The 19,699-nt window shown below is 44.9% G+C and overlaps 2 protein-coding genes across 3 annotated transcripts; both read left to right on the top strand.

Annotated features, from left to right (window-relative positions):
• LOC100837870 (protein S-acyltransferase 8) lies at positions 1-4,630 on the top strand. 2 transcript variants are annotated; one of them, XR_002963224.1, is made up of 6 exons: positions 1-264; positions 569-754; positions 856-1,149; positions 2,574-2,807; positions 3,290-4,193; positions 4,387-4,630. XR_002963224.1 is itself a non-coding variant. In XM_003568330.4 (5 exons), exons 1-5 carry the CDS (start codon positions 220-222, stop codon positions 3,809-3,811), a joined length of 1,281 nt encoding a protein of 426 aa, XP_003568378.1. In that variant the 5' UTR covers positions 1-219; the 3' UTR covers positions 3,812-4,630. The 2 variants fall into 2 exon arrangements, 1 of the variants encoding a protein (XP_003568378.1); XM_003568330.4 differs by having other exon boundaries at positions 3,290-4,630.
• A 12,854-nt stretch (positions 4,631-17,484) lies between these two features.
• On the top strand, positions 17,485-19,699 carry LOC100822735 (ethylene-responsive transcription factor ERF110). The gene is made up of 2 exons (XM_010233027.3): positions 17,485-17,870; positions 18,713-19,699. Exons 1-2 carry the CDS (start codon positions 17,546-17,548, stop codon positions 19,423-19,425), a joined length of 1,038 nt encoding a protein of 345 aa, XP_010231329.2. The 5' UTR covers positions 17,485-17,545; the 3' UTR covers positions 19,426-19,699.

Raw genomic sequence — 19,699 nt, 5'->3', positions numbered from 1 at the left:
TTACACCTCACCACCCACCCCACGCACAAAGGCAACGCAAGCAATAGCAGCCTTTTCTCGCTCAGACTCGCCTCATCTCCCCTCTCAGTTCCTCGCCCCACCACCTCTCTCAAAATCCCCCTTTCCGTGTGCCCGTGTCGATTCCTTCGTGCTCGTCGTCGATTTGGAGGCGCTTGGATGAGGCGGCTGCACTGACCTGAGCCGAATCCACCGCCGCCCATGGCGCAACCGCAGCGAGTCTATGAAGCTTGGAAAGGGAATAATGTAAAGATCCTACTCGTTTCCTTCACTTTACTTTGTTACTCTGGCTTATACTTCCAGTTCCTGAACTGGTAATCTTTGTTTACTGTTTCTACCCGGTCCTTTCTTCGGCAATTCCACTTCCTGCTCTTTATTTTGGTGGTCTAGTGTCTGTATGTGTTTTACTCTTCCTGACGCTTCCAGGCTTGAACAGTAGATTGCTTAGGGAAATTCACTGATTTGGTTGGTTACCGTGTGTTGAAGATGCGAAAAATGCAATTCATTGTTTTGCTGTTGATGTGACATGGTTGGTTTTGGCTATCTGCAGAGGTTCTTCCTTGGAGGGAGGTTCATATTCGGACCCGATGCCAAGTCCCTGCTTGTCTCGGTTGCGCTAATTGTGGTACCGGTTTTTGTCTTCTGCGTCTTCGTCGCGCGATACCTTCTCCATCGATTCTCCGTATACAATGCGGGATACGCGATTCCTGCTGTAGCGATAGCGTTTATGATCTATGTGAGTTCATTGTAGTGATTCCTGCAGACAGTAATCAGTAATAGCGAGCATTTAGGGCACTCATCTAAGTATGGCATGTTGTCCTTGTTTGTACACTATAGGTGCTTCTGTTGCTGTTGATCACCTCAGCTCAGGATCCTGGTATTGTTCCTCGCGCATCACATCCACCGGAGGAAGAGTTTTCATATGGCAATCCATTAGCCGGGGAAACACCGGGCAGGCTGCAATTCCCCCGTGTAAAGGAAGTAATGGTTAATGGGATGCCTGTGAAAGTAAAGTATTGCGATACCTGCATGATTTACAGGCCTCCCCGGTGCTCTCACTGTTCGATATGCAACAATTGTGTTGAGCGCTTTGATCATCATTGCCCCTGGGTTGGACAATGCATTGGACAGGTACACTAGCTAGCGCAATTGTCATGAAAATAATTTGATAGTTCAGAAAAAAAAAACTCAATGATCTTGAACAGACTACTTCCAGATGGATATGCCTTGACACTTTGGAAAAGTCACATTCTGAGACACGTTATAGGCACATTATTATATATATATACTGACTGAGTTCAAAATTGCCCCTGCTTGCTAAATTCAATTTCTTTACTTTCAACAATATATGCACTAATGTACAGTAAGAAATGTCTTATATGTACAATAAGATATCTTTCCTCTGGCTATGGCTTATGAATTCGATTTCTTAATATACTTTTATAAAGTAAAACTTTAGGCAGCCTGTGTGCTGGTAAGGGAATTTCAATTTCTTGAGTGCACAACAAAGTAATGAGCAAAGTGGATGCAATTTCAAATAGTTTCAAAGAGCCGGAGCGAAAGAGAAATAACTTTATATGGATGCTGTCAGATAGTGTATGTTTCAAAGAGCCGGAGCTCAATTATTAAATGAAATGGGTTTAGATACAATAAGATCACATCATGATTGCTGACATAGGTAACACAGCACATCATGACATGGTGTGTTATTATCCATGGTGTCTAGTTATTCATGAACACTAATTATCTTCTGGTAAGAGATATAGCTCAATGCAAAGAACTACAGAAAGTATTGTTTTACTTCTGCTGAAGTGTGTGGCCACCTTAGAACTCACATGCCTTATCAATTGTGTGGAACTGCTTTGCATGCCTTATCAATTGTGTGGAACTGCTTTGCTAATGTAATCTTTGCTGAACAGTTGTGATATTTTTCCTTACCTATTCTTCAGTTAATTAAGCATGGAGCCATTCTTGATTACAATATTTGACACCACTAGGGGACAAGTTTCTGTTTGAACTTTAATATGCTCAATATAAGCCTGTTGTTTATACTTTAATTTGGTTGAATTTGGTCGTATTCCATCCTGATTTCCTCACTAGTTTTAGACTAATGCACAACCTGTTGTTATTATTTTCTCAAGGACACACATGAGGGATGAGCATTTATTTCCATTAAGGAAGGAATTGCTCCCTCTGATTAATAATAATATACTATGGACCGGAGGAAGTAATATACTAGGTTACAAATTACAATCCACACAGCCTCGAAGAGATCTGCAGCCTCCATCTTCCACGGTCTGCAGCACATTTTATAAACCACACACCATATTTGTGCTCTAGAAGAGTTTGTATAGGCTTGGCACATGCCAAAAACCACTGCTTTGCTACTTGAAAAATGTACATGAAACTAAGGGATACTCAGAATTTTGTTCTTGTAACTGTTAAAGGAAGGAATGATTCTTCAAGTATGATGGAAATTTCAATTCACTTTGATTCTTACCACTTCAGCACTTCTGTCTCCTGATCTTTTATTGTTTCATTTTTATGTTGTGCAGCGCAATTACCGATACTTCTTCCTATTTGTTTCTTCCTCGACTCTTCTTTGCATTTATGTCTTTGCCATGTCGGCATTACACATCAAGTTTCTCATGGACGGGGACTATCCTACAGTATGGAAGGCTTTCAAACACTCTCCAGCTTGCTTGGTTCTTATGATATATTGTTTCATTGCTCTCTGGTTTGTTGGAGGTCTCACTGGATTTCATTCATATCTTATTAGCACTAACCAGGTTAGTTTGCTGATACAAGATCACTTTGATAGTAATTTGTTTCAACCATGAATGCAAGATTTTGTTAGTGAATATAATTTTAGCTACAAGTGTTATAGAATGCTAAATTCTAATACGGAGTATAAATAATAGGCTTGTGATGTCTTATGCAACCTCTGGAGTAAAAGTGAGGTACTTTATGTTGTACGCTCAACAAGTTTCAGGACGGCCATTATTTCTTATCGCTTCTATGGAAAATGCAAAACAATTATGGCCTTATGAGTTTATCTAACAATCTGGTCTTATTCAGATCAACTACCCAGAATTAAAAGTTCAAAAGACAGTCAACCCAGAACTTGTTGTCAACCTCCATATATTGTAAACTGAATTAGAATGTGTCGTGAATTAGAATGACTTAATGCCATATGTTTGAGGCCTCTTTTCTGTCCAAAGCTTGTTGAAGTCACAGTGCATAACTCTGATATGATGCTTTGCTTTTCCAGACCACATATGAGAATTTTCGATACAGATCGGATAACAGGCCTAATGTCTATAATCAAGGATGTCTGAATAATTTCCTAGAAGTCTTGTGCAGCAAGGGGAAACCTTCTAAACACAGGTTCCGAGCCTATGTTCAAGAGGAAGTACGGGCTCCAGTAGTTAACTTTGGTAGGCAGATGGAAGAGGAACCAACTGGTGGCTCTCGAGCAAAAGTAGAAGATGATCTTGAGATTGGCAGTGATCTCTTGAAGATCTCTCAGCGGCGCAATTACGAGGATGTTGATGTCGAAATGGGAAACCAGGACCACAGTGAGATGGAAAGCATGGCTAATGCCAAGCTTGTGATGGGTTCGGAATCACAGATTCCTGCAGTTGTAAGTGAGGTACGAGTACGACACTCAAGCTGGGATCAGAGAAGTGGAAATTGGGACATGTCATCAGATGTAATGGGAAGGAGTGCATCAGATGTAATTGGAAGAAGTGCTTCAGTCTCTGAGGTTGCATCTCAAAGAGAAACTCACTAGCCAATTATGTGTGAATTCAGAACATGTGTGGGCTAGTTGGATTCTGTGGTTGTTTACTGATGGTGACAAACACACCTGGAGAACAAAGAAGAGCAATGACAATGATACATTTTGACTTTTGACTGCCATATTTGGTATTTTCGATCCTTTTTCATGTATGGACTTATTGTAGTCAAAGTATTGGCGGTATTGGGGGGGTCATATATTGGTATTTTGTGCCATTGTCATCTGACGGTGTCTATATCATCGTGTACATTACTAGTGCAGGATACTCATCCACCTGTCGTTCCTCTCCGTCTCTTCTTCTGTGAGAATGTAGGTAGCACTAGTGCGCATCTCAATTACCATTTGTCATGTCTTCCTCCTTCAGTTCTTCTAAGGGGTAAGGAGATACCAAATTAATTGGCATTGCTACTGGATTTGACATCATCATTCTATAGTAGGTCAAAGCACATCCACCGACATGTTGTCATCATCTCTTTGTATGCAAGCAACACAACGCACTGTTTGTTCTAGAATTAGCTGTTTGAAGGTTGACAGTTCTTTCGTTTTTTTTGTGGAACACCGTTCTGAAGGATGAGAGCATCTTCTGTTGGTTTCTGAGTGTCCGACTACTGCAAAGGACTTAACTGGAAGACTAGAGCATGAAGCCTGATAATGACAAACCAGAAGACATCAGAATTCCCAGGTCCATTCTTCAGACCAGAGCACTTGGATTGGGGACTACTAAGAAATGCTTTTGGCTTTTGCAATCAAACTTCAAAGAGTACTTTTACACATGTGTAACTCATATGATATTTGGGAAGTCAGTGCTTTTAATCATTTGTGCACCTGTTGTATTTTTCTCTGAGAATGACTTCCACAGTCCTAGACTTGCAGATCTTTTTGAGCCACTTGTAAGTCCACTCGACAGTCTTTAGATGGTATCCTTTTGATCAATCCACTTTCTGCAGTTCTGAACCGGGTCGTTGCTTACGCGCTGGTATGCTCCAAGAGCCTACTAAATGGAATGGCAGAGAGATCACATTTACCTTGTTTACCTATTGAAAATGTATGCACATTCGAATTTATCCTTGTGTGCTTGTTCTTATGCATAGTTGCCCTTGTCTGGTCCTCGTGTATATTTCTACATGTATTGTGCTTCGTTCAGGCTTCTTTCTAAAAACAAATTGTCCTTCTTTCAGGCTTTGTGCTTTTTTTTACAGCAAACTTTCAGGCTTTGTGCTATACAGCCCTGGGTAATTCACAATGCTATTACCTCACCGTTGTGGGCATTCTGTCGTGAAAAATCTCAGGGTCCCAGATACAATTTGAATCTTTCCTGCGGTTCTATTACACGTTCCAGCCGTAAGAATCTATTCACTCAATCATATTTCTCAAGTGCCTTTTCACCTTTCCTCGACGCGTTTTCGTCAACATACTGAGCTTCTTGGAGTGATCATTCCATGAATGAAAGCTACTTCCTTCAGTAAAGAAGACTTTACATGTTGGAGTACAACACTTGCAATGCATTGTTCATTTTGCATCCATGCCGTTTGGTTTGCAGTCGCACACCCAAGTTTGCAAAATTTCCATGTTTGACTGTATATATTCCGCAGAAGAGATGGGCAATATTGGTCGACATATTACCATTCCGGAGGTCATAGATAGAATAGCGTTCAATTAATGCGTCCTCCATATTTGTCCATGTAGGGGGCAAAGCTATTACCATCTTCCCTCCCGGGTCGTCTCGCGCGGGGCGACTCCGGAGGCGACTCCACCACCCAAACCCTAGCCGCCGCAGGTTGAATCCTCCCCGGCCGCTGCCGCCGCCTTGCGCTGGCGGAGGCGGCCTCGCCTGGCCGTCGAAGACGGGGGGCGACGGAGGGGCGCCCTGCCTCTCCCCTTCGCGCGAAGGCGGAGATTCTTTTGGGCGCTGCTGGTGGCAAGGAGGCGGCGGCGCTCGGCACATGGCGGTGGGAGCCGTCTGGTGGGCGGCGGCGGTCGGCTGGAGCGGCGGCGCGGCGTCGGCAGGGTCGACGGAGGCGCCCATGTGGATCTTGGCGGAGGCCGAGAGCTTTGGGCCCGCGTAGGGCCCATCTGGTCCTGGGCGGGCCTGTGGATCTTGGCGCTTCTCCAGGTGCGCGTGGAACCTGTTGTGTTGGCACCTGCACCGTGGTGGTGCCGGCGGCCGGCCAGGCAGCGGTGGGCTGGGTCCACACCGCCCAGTCCCCGTTCGGTGGCGTTGAGACGGTGCGCAGCCTCCTACTCCTCTGACGATGTGGATCTCGATTCTCTAAGGCGGCTCCTTGTTGCGTGTGTAACATTCCGATTTTCAAAACTCTCCATATGCATTGCATTTCATAAGCATCATGCCACCCTTACATTTAACCACATTTAAAAACCCTAAAATTAACCCAGAAAACCCTTTTACAAAAGTACTTTTATTTGAATTTGGCCTTTGTTCTTGCTTTTGAATAATTGCATTTTAATCCATGTGGGTTTTGACATAAAAAGGGATTTAATGTATATATATGCCTATCCCATAATTTGGCCTTTGAAATTGTTTTGAAAAACAAATTATTTTGATAGTCTAAAAGGCCTTAAAGGCTAATTTTATAGGGAAAAGGTATTTTTAAGTATTTTATTTTGAGAGAAATCTTGTCCCAAAAGTTAGATCATATGAAAATATGATTTTTACAAATTTTGTTGCAATTTATTGAGAGTGATTTGGAGCTTTGAATCAATTTTGGTGTTCAAAAACAGAAAATAGAAAAAGAAAAAGGAAAAAAAAAACCGCGGCCGGCCCGGCCAAATGGGCCGAACCGGCCTGCTAACCGACCAAACTGGACCAGCCCCGCGCGCCCGAGCCGCCTGTGCCGCTGACATGCGGCCCCGCCCGTCATCTTCTCCAACTGCCCGGCCGAAATCTCCGGCCACGACCCACGAGCACGCCCACGACTCCGCGCCGTTTCTTCCGCGCAGAGCCCCCTTCCTCAAACCTGTGCGCGTCACCTTGAAGCCCCTCTCTTCTCTCACTTTTCCCCCAACTCCCACGCTCAATTTCGCCCTCGCTTCATCGCAATTCCTCGCTGGAGAAAGCTCTCTGCCGTCGTCGTCGTCCCGGTGAGCTTTTTGCACGGCCGACCCCCTCTTCCTTCTCCTCTCTCTCTCTCTCGCGCGCACCGTGTGACGCGGTCGTTTTCTGTTTTGGACCGCCGCAGACCAGAGGCCGTCGCCGCCGGCCGCCGCCCTTCGTCGTCCTTGACGTCGCGTTCGAGCTCCCCGAGCAAAGCCGCGACCCCCGCTGGGACCGCTTCGCCGAGCCGCACCCGTTCCCCTACTTCCCCGAGCCGAACTGCCGCCCGAGTCGCCGTGCTGTCGCCGCAGCAGTCTTCCTCGTCTTCGACGAACCCTAGCGCCGCCCGGTGAGCCGTCTCCCCTCTCTGCCGTCGGATCTCCATGAACGGCTGAGATTAAAACCCTAACCGAACCGGTACCAGCCTATAGGATAGCTCCACGTGTCCCGTATAAAATTAAAATTTATTTCTCGGCCGAATTAAAAAGTAACTTTGCAAAAAAGCCCCTGAAACTTCAAACCATCATATCTCTCAAACCGTTTGGCCAAATTTGAAGTTCTATACCTTTATGGAATCCTCATAACCTGCATAATCTTTTGGCATAATATAATTTTAACTTTGAATAACTTTACCAGAAACAAATTACAGAATGCTTAATTATGGTTTAATATTCAAATGAATTATTTCAAACTAGTTTTGAGCATGTTAGCTTGCTGAAAAATAATTTGAGTATGTTCTCTGTCCATTAGGACCAGAAAGGAAATTATTTTGTAAATGATATGGCCACACAAATTTATCTTGCTCCATGCTTTACAAAAATCATATAAGCTTTTAATTAAAGCCCATCCTTGTTTCATACAAAATAAGTACCTCTTTGTTATTGTATAATCTGTCCAAATCTTTTGTGAAGCTTTTCAAAACAGAAAACTAAACATGTCACATTTAGAAGCAACCTATGTGTGCATCGTCATGACATATGCATCATAGCATGTTTTGTATTGAATGGCATGTTTATTGTGTGTGTGCTTTCTTTTATTTTAGATTGTGTGGATTGTGAACCTTGTTGTTGCGAAGAGTGCGAGAACTACCACAACCTTGGACAAGGCAAGTTCACTTTGATCATCTCCCAAATATTTTTACTATGCACTAGTTGTTTTATTAGATGCATTAGGAATATTACTCGTACCTCTATGCTAGCTATAAATCCCAGGTAGTATAGTTTACCCTTGTCATTACCCTGCTACCAAATTGCCATCGATTGTAGTTGAATGCTAGGCTATGATAGTATCGTGGGGGATATTAATACATTATGATATTATTATGCCTATGGAGAAAAGAAATGTTTTACAAGAGTAAGGCAAAACAATTAATTCAATGAACCATCCTGGGTGGGCGGCTTTGAGAATTTTGAGGATTAGCGGCGTCAGGTCCATTTCTATGGGTCCCTCTGAGTCGACTTTCCGTGGATTCGGAAAGGGATCGTCCATGGACGTATCTCCCGTGGATTCGGGGAGCGCCTACATTGCAACTGTGGAATGCCGCCTGAGGTAACTGAGACTGGACTAGTTTCCTATTTAGTAGCTTCCAGTACAACCACAATGCTATATGAGCTCTGGCGAGACAAGAGTAAGTTGTATGAACCTAGACCCAAGGAATTGTACTGAGGTAGAATGTGTAGGGGGGCATGATTCTCTCGTGGTTTAGGGAATTACCTCTGAAAATCTCGTAATCGACGCCGTTGCTACTCTACCCCGAGGACAGCAAGAGATTAACCTGTCGGTTTCTTGTGGGGAATGTGTACAAACTCTCGAGAGCGTCAAAACTAAGTACTTAGCCGTGTCCTCGGTAATGGACAAATTTTGAGCAACTGGATGTGGAGCTGTAAGGAAAATCTCACTCATTCTAATTTTCAAATAAAAGGAATGGTTTGAACTTGGGTTTAGGAGCATTGATGTGTCTACTCAATGTCCTTAGTTTAATAAGAGCATGGGTATGTCTACCCTATGTCCAATAGTGATAAAATTCTATTTGATTAAAAGATAGGACAATACAACTAAGCTTTTATGCAAATAGCCTTGAACCCCACTTTGCCACATTATGCATATACTTGGTAAATTTTGATATAACCCCTAGTGATCTTACCAATACATTCAATGTATTGACCCTAGTGGTTGCATCCTTTAATGATGCAGGAAGCTCCAACGAAGAGTAAGAGTACGCTTTGCTTGTTTGGGTTACGGGCCTATATTCCAACACGCTCTCACCATGATGTTGATGTAGCCCTTGTATCTTCCGTTTTTCCGCTGCTAAACAATTGTTTTATTTCCAGCTAACCCATGAGGTTATACGAGCTTGTAAGTACTTTTAAATTCTGGATGATGCGTTGTAATATTGAAACCTTTGTTCTATGATATTACATCTTGAAATTGTGTGTGCTGGTGAGTCGATACAGGGACTAGTACTAAAAGCACAGAGATCGAACCCGCGTACGGGGGCGGTCTCTTCAGTGTGATGGGCGTCGGGGCTGACGGCAGGGTCAGGAGAAATCCCTGCGTGATGCTGACGACGGCGACGCCCACGGGCACCGTCACCTCCTTGGAGGCGTCATCATGGCGCTGCCCGTTCTTCCCCGCCTCGAGCACCGAGGGAAACCTTTTATCCGCTCCTTGGATTAGGCGGCGGCGGCACAGCCATGTCGTTCCTTTCTTGGGGGCGTCGTCTTGGTGGCTCGTGGAGTCCTTGGTGCAACAGTTGGAGTCGGTCAGCCACCGCTCGGAGCATAAGCTTCTGGGGCGCTATGTACGCCGTCGTCGAAGCTTCTTCTGGGTCGAAGCCTCCTTTGGTCAGGTTCGGTCCCGCCGTTCTCTTGCCGACTCTTAGGCGCTTATGGGCGGGCGGTGCATTGGCTTATGCCTTCCCGGAGTTGGAGTTGGTCTCGGGAAGTTTCCCTCTTCGGTTGTGACGCGGCTTTGAAGCTCGGTGTATCGCCCCCTCGCCATTCGTGTCGGGAGACGATACAACGCGAATCCTTGCCGTCGGTTGTGGTAGGATGTGTTGTAATCCGTGTGGCGTTGCGTTTGTATCGTGTAGCCTTTTTTGCGTTGTACGGCCGTCTTGACCTCTTGGCCACTCCGTGACGTTGTAACTGGCTTTCTGGCCATCTCCTTCTTTAATTGATGATGCGCCCGCTAGGTCGCATTCTTGAAAAAAAAAATTGTCCATGTACATTGTGCGCACATGTCATTTGAACTAGCCCATGTATTTTTCCAATTTGAATTTCCATTGAGCTATTTTCTGTTACGGCATTGATGCCCCATAAAAGGTGAAAACCCCAGCAGAAGGGAGAAGAAAACAAATTGTTTCTCAATGGAAAGGCAACTGTATTGTTTGACCGGAAGACTTTTCTGTCATGTTCAAGCTCCAGATCTGTTTTCTTGCTTCGCAGATGCATCGAACTCTACAGGATGTGGTTTGATCAACAGGCTGGCGTTGAAGGCGCACTCTACATGTGCCAACGGCGGCGGCGCTGAGTCAACCCGGTCTTCCTTGGTTGATGAATGCGACATTCATCTGCAGCTTTATTCGTTTTGGAAATAGTATCAACAGTCATTTCTTTCAGTTCTTTTTCTGCTAGATATTTTCCTGTCATGTTTGTGGAATGAGACACCATTTAAGTGAAGTAATGTGTTTCAACAAGCCATGAGTTTTTTCTTTAAGCATCCAGCATCCGGACATAAGTTAGTTCAGTTTTTGTACCAGAGAATTTCTTATACAGTATATGTCACTTTGGTAAAAAGCCGCCTCATCCATTGAGCTGACCCGGAGTCTTTCCCCTTCCCCTCCCTCTTTCTACTGGTCACCAAGCTCCTCCAAGAAATCGCCTGGGGCTCGGCCCGATCTCATCCCCTCGTCGCCGGCGAGGCCGGTCTGGAAGGGGATGGGAGAGGAGTCCGGAGCCCCGTTGTATCTAGGGTTCCCTTAGAGGGTTTCGGCTTAGTGCCGGGTCGTGGCGTGATGCCGTTAGGGAGGTGGCCGTGGCCATGGTCGAGCCAAGGGCGGAGCTAGAGGGAAAGTCATCCGGGTGCACTCTTTAACGTTCACACTCCTGGGACCCATAGAAAGCTTGGCCTGGCTCACAATACCTAATAATTCCTAGTGCACTAGCTAATTGGAGGATATAATTAGCATTAGATTTTTTTTTTACCCTGGTGCATGTGACCTAGGGACACAACAAGTAGCTCCGCCCCTGGTTCGAGCAAAGGCCGGTGGCGACTAGCGGCGGGGATCCCTGTGGTGACCGGAAGTTGGCTGCTGCGAAGATGCTTGCTGGCGACTCCATTAATAAGCTCGAAGTCTCGGATTTGCAGGGGATTTGGTGGCTTTCTTCTTGTTGTTGACACCACCGTGGCGGTGGCTCTTCGGCGAGGAGAAGCCAACGGGGTGGATCATCTGCTTCGCGGTTGAGCACATCACTGTCGACTACCGTGGAGGAGCTGCGGCGCCGGCAGACGGCAGACGACTCCCACCGTGTCGCGGCATCTTCAGGCCAAAGGGCGGCCACTTCTTTTCCTCATGGCCATGGGGCAGTATAGAAGGCAGTGCTTCTTCCAACTGGTGGCCATGGAAGCTTTCCGTGGCAGCTTCGTCCTCCCAAGGGGCGTTGTCCCCGGTGATGGCAAGGTGATCGCTGGTTGGGGAAGAAGGACCCGATTGCATTCTCCAATCCATGTTCCGAGTCTTTTCTGCAAAGTTCAGGGACCTGTCTGTAATTTTAGATCTTTACTGGGTTTGGTTGTAAGCTGTGTTACAACTATTAAATAAACTCTGGATCCTTCCGGATCCTGCTTTTACAAAAAAAAAGTAAAAAGCCGCCTCTACAGAGAGCTTATTCCCTAGCCTACATACCACTAGACTCTATTTTATTTATTTATTTGTTTTAGAGTTCCCCCATGTCATCATCCACTAACTTTTATTTAGAGACACATGGGTTTCATCGTAGACGCGCTCTGACACACCCACACATATCACCACATGTATGCAACCATACAATGTCTATATAAGACTGAACTCACACATCATCTTGAGATTGACGAAGTCGCCACTAACGTCTCGCTGTCCATGGGTACGTTGGTTACAACTGAAAGGATAATCTTTTGTCAACCTTTGGTTAGTCGAGCTACATTAAGACGTGAAGAGGATATCTGTATTTAAAAAGAAAACAGCAAAATTACTCCTATCTGTTGTGCAAACTAGAAAAAAACCATTGACAAAAATCAACACTTGTGCTAAGTACTGAGTGGCACGGAGGGAGATATTCTGTTCTTCGGATCCCCTGCTAATGCTAGACTCCGCAGTTGCTAGATAGCTTCGTGCATGATCAATGGATCTTACCTTTCCGGTTTGGTCCTTTTTTATCTTGATTATAATAAATGATGTAAAAAAAAGGCTATATGCACTTTATATGCAGAGGCCAGGTAATAAAAGTTTCCATTTACTAAAAAAATAATAGGGCCTTACATAACAATTTACAAGCACAATAAAAAGGTAAAATGGTCTTTGTTCAATAATATAGTATAGAGAAAATTTGAGAATAAGACTTTTGAAAGTGACATACAGAGAGAATTGAGCTGCTTACCAACGGTATGCGTGTAAGGAATCCTCTTTTTTTCTTGTGAATTGTGAGTTCATGTCCACCCCTTGCGACTGAGTTGGCTTTTGAACTTCCGGTGTTCATGCTCTAATAGAAATGGCGTCTACAGTCTCCGTTCAAAATTTCATCAGGAGGGCCCTCACATTGAAGTTATTTTTTGACCTTAGACTTTATGCCTTGTGTGAAAGATAAATCTGCAGTACAAGGAAACATGCATAGTGTCTTTGTCAAGGAGGCAGCACGAAACTTGCTTGCAGGATAGACCATGTAATACCACGGATTGTCAAAAAAGGAATGTAAATGAAGCTTTGGTTATATTAATTTATTTGTCGGTGCCAAAAAGTCAAGTCTGAACCTGGCTTCAAAAGTTTCAACTCCCAAGTGCACTTTAACAAACCAATCATAATAAACACTCGCAGGCCATCTATTTGTCTCCCCTTTTTCTTAAGGTCCTAATTCTGCTATATATTTTGCATTGCCTTTGCTTTGCTTTCTAAAGACAAGGACAAGTAGTGCGTTTTTCGTAATATTTTTGGGGCCACATGTTCTAATTGGATTAGAACTTCATTGTTCTTGAAACCAGTTTGTCCAAAATATTTCAAAACATTATATACGGTGTGGACATTGGCATCTTGATTCTGTAATATCGGCATAGGCAATTCTCACATGTTAGGTACATACTCTCTCCATTTCACAAAGAATGACGCCCACGCTTTTCGAGGTCGAACTTTGACCAACGATTAGATCAATTGTATGTAGATTATATGTTACAAATTTTATATCGTTGGAAAGGTTTTTAAAATATGAATCTAATGATATAATTTTTGTAACACATAAGCCTCAAATCATTAGTCTAATTGTTGATCAAAACAAAATTTTGAAATGCGTGCGTGCCATTTTTTGTGAAATGGAGGGAGTATCATGTATCCAATTTTCTAAACGACATCTAGCCGATGTTTTTCCATTTTGCATCATGATGCCCTGGGAATCTTGGATGATCAAATGTCTGCAGTAAGGCGTCAAAGCTCTGTGTGCGTTTTTCTCCGTGAAATGGAGTTCTTTAACTTTTGCTCCGTACAGATCCCGATTTATTTTAGTAGAATCCTCAAATTGATTAGGCGAATTGGCCAGGAGCCTCAAAGCGTTTGACGAAATGCAGCTGCTCGCTTGGCATGGCACGCAGGCCTTCTCGAGCAAACAAACTTGACTTTCCGATCCCCATATATAACTTTGCACGCACCACGCCTGGAAGAGACGACCAGATGAGGCGTGTCAGGAGTCTTGATTAACCCGGGTTCTGATGTTTGCCTTTTAAATCGTAAACTAATACTGTCCATGAAAACTGTGACCACTGATATTCTTCCCATTTCAAAATAAATAGGCGTTTCCTTTTACCGAGTCTTTAACCGACATTTAGTCCATCAATATATTTTTGTATTCAAAACTGATATCATTGTGTTCGTATTGAAAGTAGTTGCTTATGGTTATGATTTGTATAACATAAGTCACAATATTATGGAATAAATCTTGGTCAAAGAAAATGAAAATGTACCTTATATTTAGAACGGATGTAGTATTTCCTATGTTACTTCACACTTTACATCACCAAATTTACTGATGTTTATCATAACATATTTACAAAATCAGAAAGAAGATTAGTTATGAAAAAAAATTCATAGACTCGTAGTTTTTAAGTGTCAATTCTAAGTATTTAGAGGTTTTTGGCAGTAGAGTACTCAAAAGTTTTATTTTGCCATGTGAAAACAACAATTCTAGGGAACATGAGTTTTATTTTATATTAAAAAATCATTGCATCCGGACCTTGCATAAAAAAGTTGTGCACAGCCGCAAAAGTTTATCAACATGAAGTGTAAAAAATACAAATTACATCATATATAGTTAAGAAAAACCATCTACTCCCTCCTTTCTGATATACAAGGCCAGTAAAGAATTTATGACAATTTTGATTAATTATTGGACAAATATTATTCGACATGTGTGTATAAAAATTATACCACTTGGTAATGTTTTTCAATAGGAACCTAACAATACCACATTTGCAACACAATAGCCACACACTACTAATCTAATAGCTGATCAAAGTTTGACATAAAGTTCTATGGTAGCTAGCTTTCAATATCCGGGTTGATGGAGTACCTACTCCCTCCGATCCCAAATTATTGTCGAAATATTACATGTATTTAGACGCTTTTTAAGAATAGATACATCCATATTTGGGCAAATTTGAGTCGAGAATGGATCAGAGGGAGTACTACATATGTTGGGACATAAATTCTCTACCAATTGGCTCTAATCACCAGACCCACGACCACAATCAACTGCTCAAAAGAAATTATTGTTGATTTTATTTGTATTGAAAATGAGTGTCAAACAAATGATGTTTTGGTTCGTCTTGCAAAATCCTTTCTCGGTCATTTGCAAATTCATACCATATACTCCTTCCGTTCCAAAATACATGGTATATAATTTTTATTAATGGTCCCGCTTTATAAACTTTGACCAAACTAAAATATGAACACCTAATATTTAAAATGAATTATTTATGAAAATATATCTCATGATAGATCTAGTTATCTTGATTTGGGACTTTAAGTGTTGTTGGTTTTTTCTACAAACTTGGTCAAACTTAACAAATTTGACATTCCACAAAAGTGTGGCTTAGTTTGGTCAAAGTTTAGAAAACGTGATACTATTCCTTATGTTTGGAACGGATGGAGTACTAATACTATTCATTATGTTCCATAGTGTAAAGTATATAAAGATTCGTTAAGACAAGAACTGCTACGATAGAAAGTGGTTTATATGAAACGAAATGGATAACGCTAGATTCATAATAAGAAACTAGTCTGTGCGTGCTTTGCTCCAGAATCGCCATGAAAAAATTTATAGTTAAAAACAACATGGTAGTCACGTTATGGAGCAATCAACAATGACATGAAGCGTGATGATAGGCTTTCCTGAATTTTAACTATGGACCCAGACCTATGAAGATTGAACACGAGATTCAGCGGCAGAGACTATGAAACAGAAGGTCATGTTCCAATTCATGTGTTTGCACAATCTACTTGTGAGAGGTGAGAGGTAAATAGCTGGGAAGAAATGAATGGACGACCACCAAATCCAAAATTCATAAGTAAGAAAGATACTAACTAATTAGGTTTTATATCTTACAGAACATATATTAATAGAGTATTTGTAATTAAAAATATTTCTTAACAAAAACTAATACGAGTACCATTCAGGATCACATAGTCAACATTCGGCATCGGACACCAGAAAGAGATAAATAAATAAAATATTTGTAGACAAAATAGGATACTTTTGTGTGCACGCCTTTGTTTACTCCAATTGTTTCGTCCAATGTGATCCGGGTCATCGGAGGCATGAGCTCCTCTGCGACGGTATATGTGTCTGCTGATGCTTGGTCAACCTCACTGTCGGATCGGATCAGAGATCAGGAGTGCACGAGGCCTTCAGCAAATCCCCCGCTGTAACACGAACGCATTTGTTATTTTATTTCTATATACCAGTATTATTGTACTGTACAACAGTGTATGTTGACCGGACGTGGACCAGTCCACCACCGACCACCACTAGTACGTGCGTCTGAGCTACGCTCGAAGCAGATTGGAAAAATTAGGTGCAAATTAAACCAGGTACTCCACCAATAAATTTATAATTACCAGCAAGTTGCCTTATTTTAATCATCTGTAGGCCGAAACTGTGTTTCTTCGATCAGTAAATTTATAATTACCATCTTGAACTTTATTAGTTAATTAATCAACTACCTAAGCAATATGCTTCCGTGATGCTCCTAAGACTTGATTTAAGTTTACGTGTTGCGGTAAAGCACTACTCGCCCACTTGTATGTGGCAGGTTAAGAAAGCCTCGGATTATTAGTGTACACGCACGGGGTAATAAGAGTCAAGTCGCATGCAGTCCTCCAAGACATGTATACGTGCATATATGTAACCTCTCCAGAACTTTCCGGACGGCACTGCGGCATACAGACAGAAGTACTACTGTACTAGCTAGGTAGGCGCGCGTGCCCGACAGAGCCGGAAGATCCAAGGGGCGTGCCCGGCGACGTGGAAAATCTGCCGGACAACACGTCGAGTCGACGAGAAAAGAAGGCGAATTCGGGACGTGGCCGGAGAACATTCGCATACCAAACGGGGAAACTTAACCCGGAAGGGCATCCCATGCTCATGTGCTGGAGTACCGCAGAAGCAGCCGGAGAGAAGATTTGCGTGCCAAACGGAGAGAACTTGGGCACTTCGCAGCCTCGCAGGGGCGCGCAGCATGCGCACGGCGGCGGGCTAACGAGGCCAGCGCGCGCTAGCTTGACCCGAAGAAGAAACCTTAATTTTGGGCGCATGCATGCACGCACGATTGCACGCCCTTCTTGGAGCACGTCACTCGGTCTTTAGCGACCAAGTGAAGCGGCAACTTCTGTTTTACAGACGGATGGCATACTTTGACCCACGTACGCACATATACGCGCTGGCTGGCTCGTCGGCAAAACGCACGAAAGGCTGACACATTTGGATGCATGTGAATCATAAATCGTAATCACGATCCTTGCCGTGTGCATGCAGCCAGATCGAGCCACCACGTGATCGATCGCCAAGTTTTGCCTAATTTACACTGCTAACGTTTGGATGGTACACTTGATTTAGGGAGCGTTTTAGTCTCCCGAGCCCGATGGGTCGTTGCCTACTTGCCTTAAGGAACACCGGTCAGCGCAGCGCAGAGACCCGGTCCAACATCTGAACCCCACCTTTTTTTGGCGGCGGCTGCTGTGGTTTTGAGCCAGCTCTCGCTAGCTAGCCTATCTCTCCTTGTTGCCTGCCATCCACCTCTGCATGTTCTCCTTTTCCGCCTTTGCCTTGTCTAGTCATCTGAATTCTACGTGTATATATAGCCCCAAGTCTGCCCGGCCCGTGTGGTTAATTCGGAGAGTGTGGTATGCTTTGAAGTCGAACTACGACCCGCATTGCTGTATGCGAGCGGAGGTGGCATTGCAAGCGTGGTACTACGAGATGGCGGCCGACCCTCATCGGCTTGGCGGTGGCCGCCGGCTGGCGAGGTATGATGAGGAAGATGGCGGTGGAGATGATGATCGGGGCGAGCTCGAGGCCATGGCGAGCTCAGTGCTGTCCGGGGAGTATCAGGCGCAGGAGATGTCGACGATGGTGTCGGCCCTGGCAAGGGTCGTCTCGGGCGGCGACGACGACCGCTGGGCCGGCCTCCCGTACGGATGGGCAATGGGGGGAGCTGGACGAAGCTATTCTGGGGGCGCGCCGACACCGGATCAGCTCGCAACAGGTGAGGATTGGTTCGTTGTTCTTTAGTACTACCGTACTATTTATTTTTTATTTTGTGAGAAGAGAGAATGTTTGCGTTGCGTTCTCACTTCTCAGGTCGGCGTCGTGCTTTTGCTTCTTCCTTTTCTGGGGAGAGAATTGTTTTTTCTTAATCAGCATGTGTTATTCATGCACAATCTCACGGTTTGTTGGCGCTAGCTGGTCTTAAACTGTTCATGGAGTGACGTGTTCCCAATACCAATAGCTAGTACTGTGCTCCGATATATGATATCCATCGAATAGCACTTTGCTTGTAACACGAGGAGTGCCTAGCTATTCCTCCCGATAAAGCTGGGGAGAGGAGGGGTATATAGTACTACGTCAGAACTAAAACCGTGCATGCATTACACGCAGCTAGCGACCGTTATGGACCTACTAAGCATTTCCCAAACCAAATTAATTTCAGAATAGAAAAAACCCGGAAATGGGAGGATACCAAACTACGTACGGATGTCCAGTGCACTCGTGCAACACAACAAATACACCAACCTAGCCTCCCATATCAGGAGGAGTTGAGAACGAACGGTCGGAACGCAGTCCACGTGCTTGCACGTTGTCGATTTGCTAGCTAGAGATCGATGGATCGACGCATCCTTTTGTTTTCCTCCATGGAAACCCAAAATAATAAATAAATGAAAATGCCTACGCAGCTGCAACCGTGCAGCGCTTACCCGCGCGTGCGAAACAACGGAGGAGTCAAACGTGACATGCTGCTACGTGTCGCCTCCGCCGCGCATATATATCACCTCTCCTCGTGGCCTGAGTTCCTGATTCGTTCATATATATGACCCTTGTACTACGCAGGTCTACAAGAGCGGAGGAGCCCGACGGCCATGGGGGAGGAGCAGCAGCAGTTGCCCACGTACGGCGGCGAGCCGGCGTCGGCGGAGCAGCAGCCGGGCCGGCGGTACCGGGGCGTGCGGCAGAGGCCGTGGGGCAAGTGGGCCGCGGAGATCCGCGACCCGCACAAGGCGGCCCGCGTGTGGCTCGGCACCTTCGAGACCGCCGAGGCCGCGGCCCGCGCCTACGACGAGGCCGCGCTCCGCTTCCGCGGCAGCCGCGCCAAGCTCAACTTCCCCGAGGACGCCCGCCTCACCGCGCCAACCCCAGCCCCAGCCCCTGCCGCCGCGGCAAGCTTGGCTTCTTCCCCGACGATGTCTTCTTCTGCTTCTTCGACATCAACGCCCTACGCTGCCGCCGTCTCGGACTACCTGCAGTACCAGATGCTTCTGCACGGAGGAGGAGGAGGATCAGGCGTCGGGGGTTTTCCTCCGTACTACGGCGGCAGCGTCAGTAGCTCTTCGGCGGGGGCATACTCTTTCCCTGAGTCCTCGGTCACCGTGGCCTCCGTGCCGTCCTCTGCTTCCTCTGCTTCGGGGTACGGCGCGGCAGCGGCTGCAGAGCACGGGGCAGCGCAGTGGGCGTGGCCGGAGGCTGCACCGTGGACCTACCCGGCGACCACGGGCTCTTGGTCTGCCTCCAGCCAGTATCCACCGCCACCTCATCATCCTCAATAATACGGAGTAGTTGTTTGTTTGTTTCTCGTTTCTTGTTTTAGTTTCGTCCCGGAAAAGAGTTGTTGTAACGCTGGGAAGTGTTTAGAGCTGCTTGTTTGCTCAGATGTGCAGCAACAATATGGTGTGAGTTCAACGTGCGCGCGTGCAGGGAACCAAACGAGGGTGCACGAGAGCATTGTTTGTAATCTTCGTTCTTTCGCTTTGTCGATGTCAATAACGTGGCAATCTAATCATGTTCCTTTTGCATCGGAAAGAAGGATTTTTTTTTTCACCA

This window comes from Brachypodium distachyon, chromosome 2, assembly GCF_000005505.3.
Source record: "Brachypodium distachyon strain Bd21 chromosome 2, Brachypodium_distachyon_v3.0, whole genome shotgun sequence".
NCBI lineage: Eukaryota > Viridiplantae > Streptophyta > Magnoliopsida > Poales > Poaceae > Brachypodium > Brachypodium distachyon.
The sequence above is the reverse complement of the archived record's forward strand: the minus strand, read 5'-3'. Positions and strand labels throughout refer to the sequence as shown.

What these genes read in the sequence shown, in the direction of transcription:
- LOC100837870 (XM_003568330.4), top strand. Translation starts at nt 220, where the DNA reads ATGGCGCAACCGCAGCGAGTCTATGAAGCTTGGAAAGGGAATAAT. An exon ending in CGATAGCGTTTATGATCTAT is followed by an intron (nt 755 to 855) that starts GTGAGTTCATTG and finishes TGTACACTATAG; the next exon opens with GTGCTTCTGTTGCTGTTGAT. An exon ending in ATCTTATTAGCACTAACCAG is followed by an intron (nt 2,808 to 3,289) that starts GTTAGTTTGCTG and finishes TTGCTTTTCCAG; the next exon opens with ACCACATATGAGAATTTTCG.
- LOC100822735 (XM_010233027.3), top strand. Translation starts at nt 17,546, where the DNA reads ATGCGAGCGGAGGTGGCATTGCAAGCGTGGTACTACGAGATGGCGGCC. An exon ending in ACCGGATCAGCTCGCAACAG is followed by an intron (nt 17,871 to 18,712) that starts GTGAGGATTGGT and finishes TGTACTACGCAG; the next exon opens with GTCTACAAGAGCGGAGGAGC.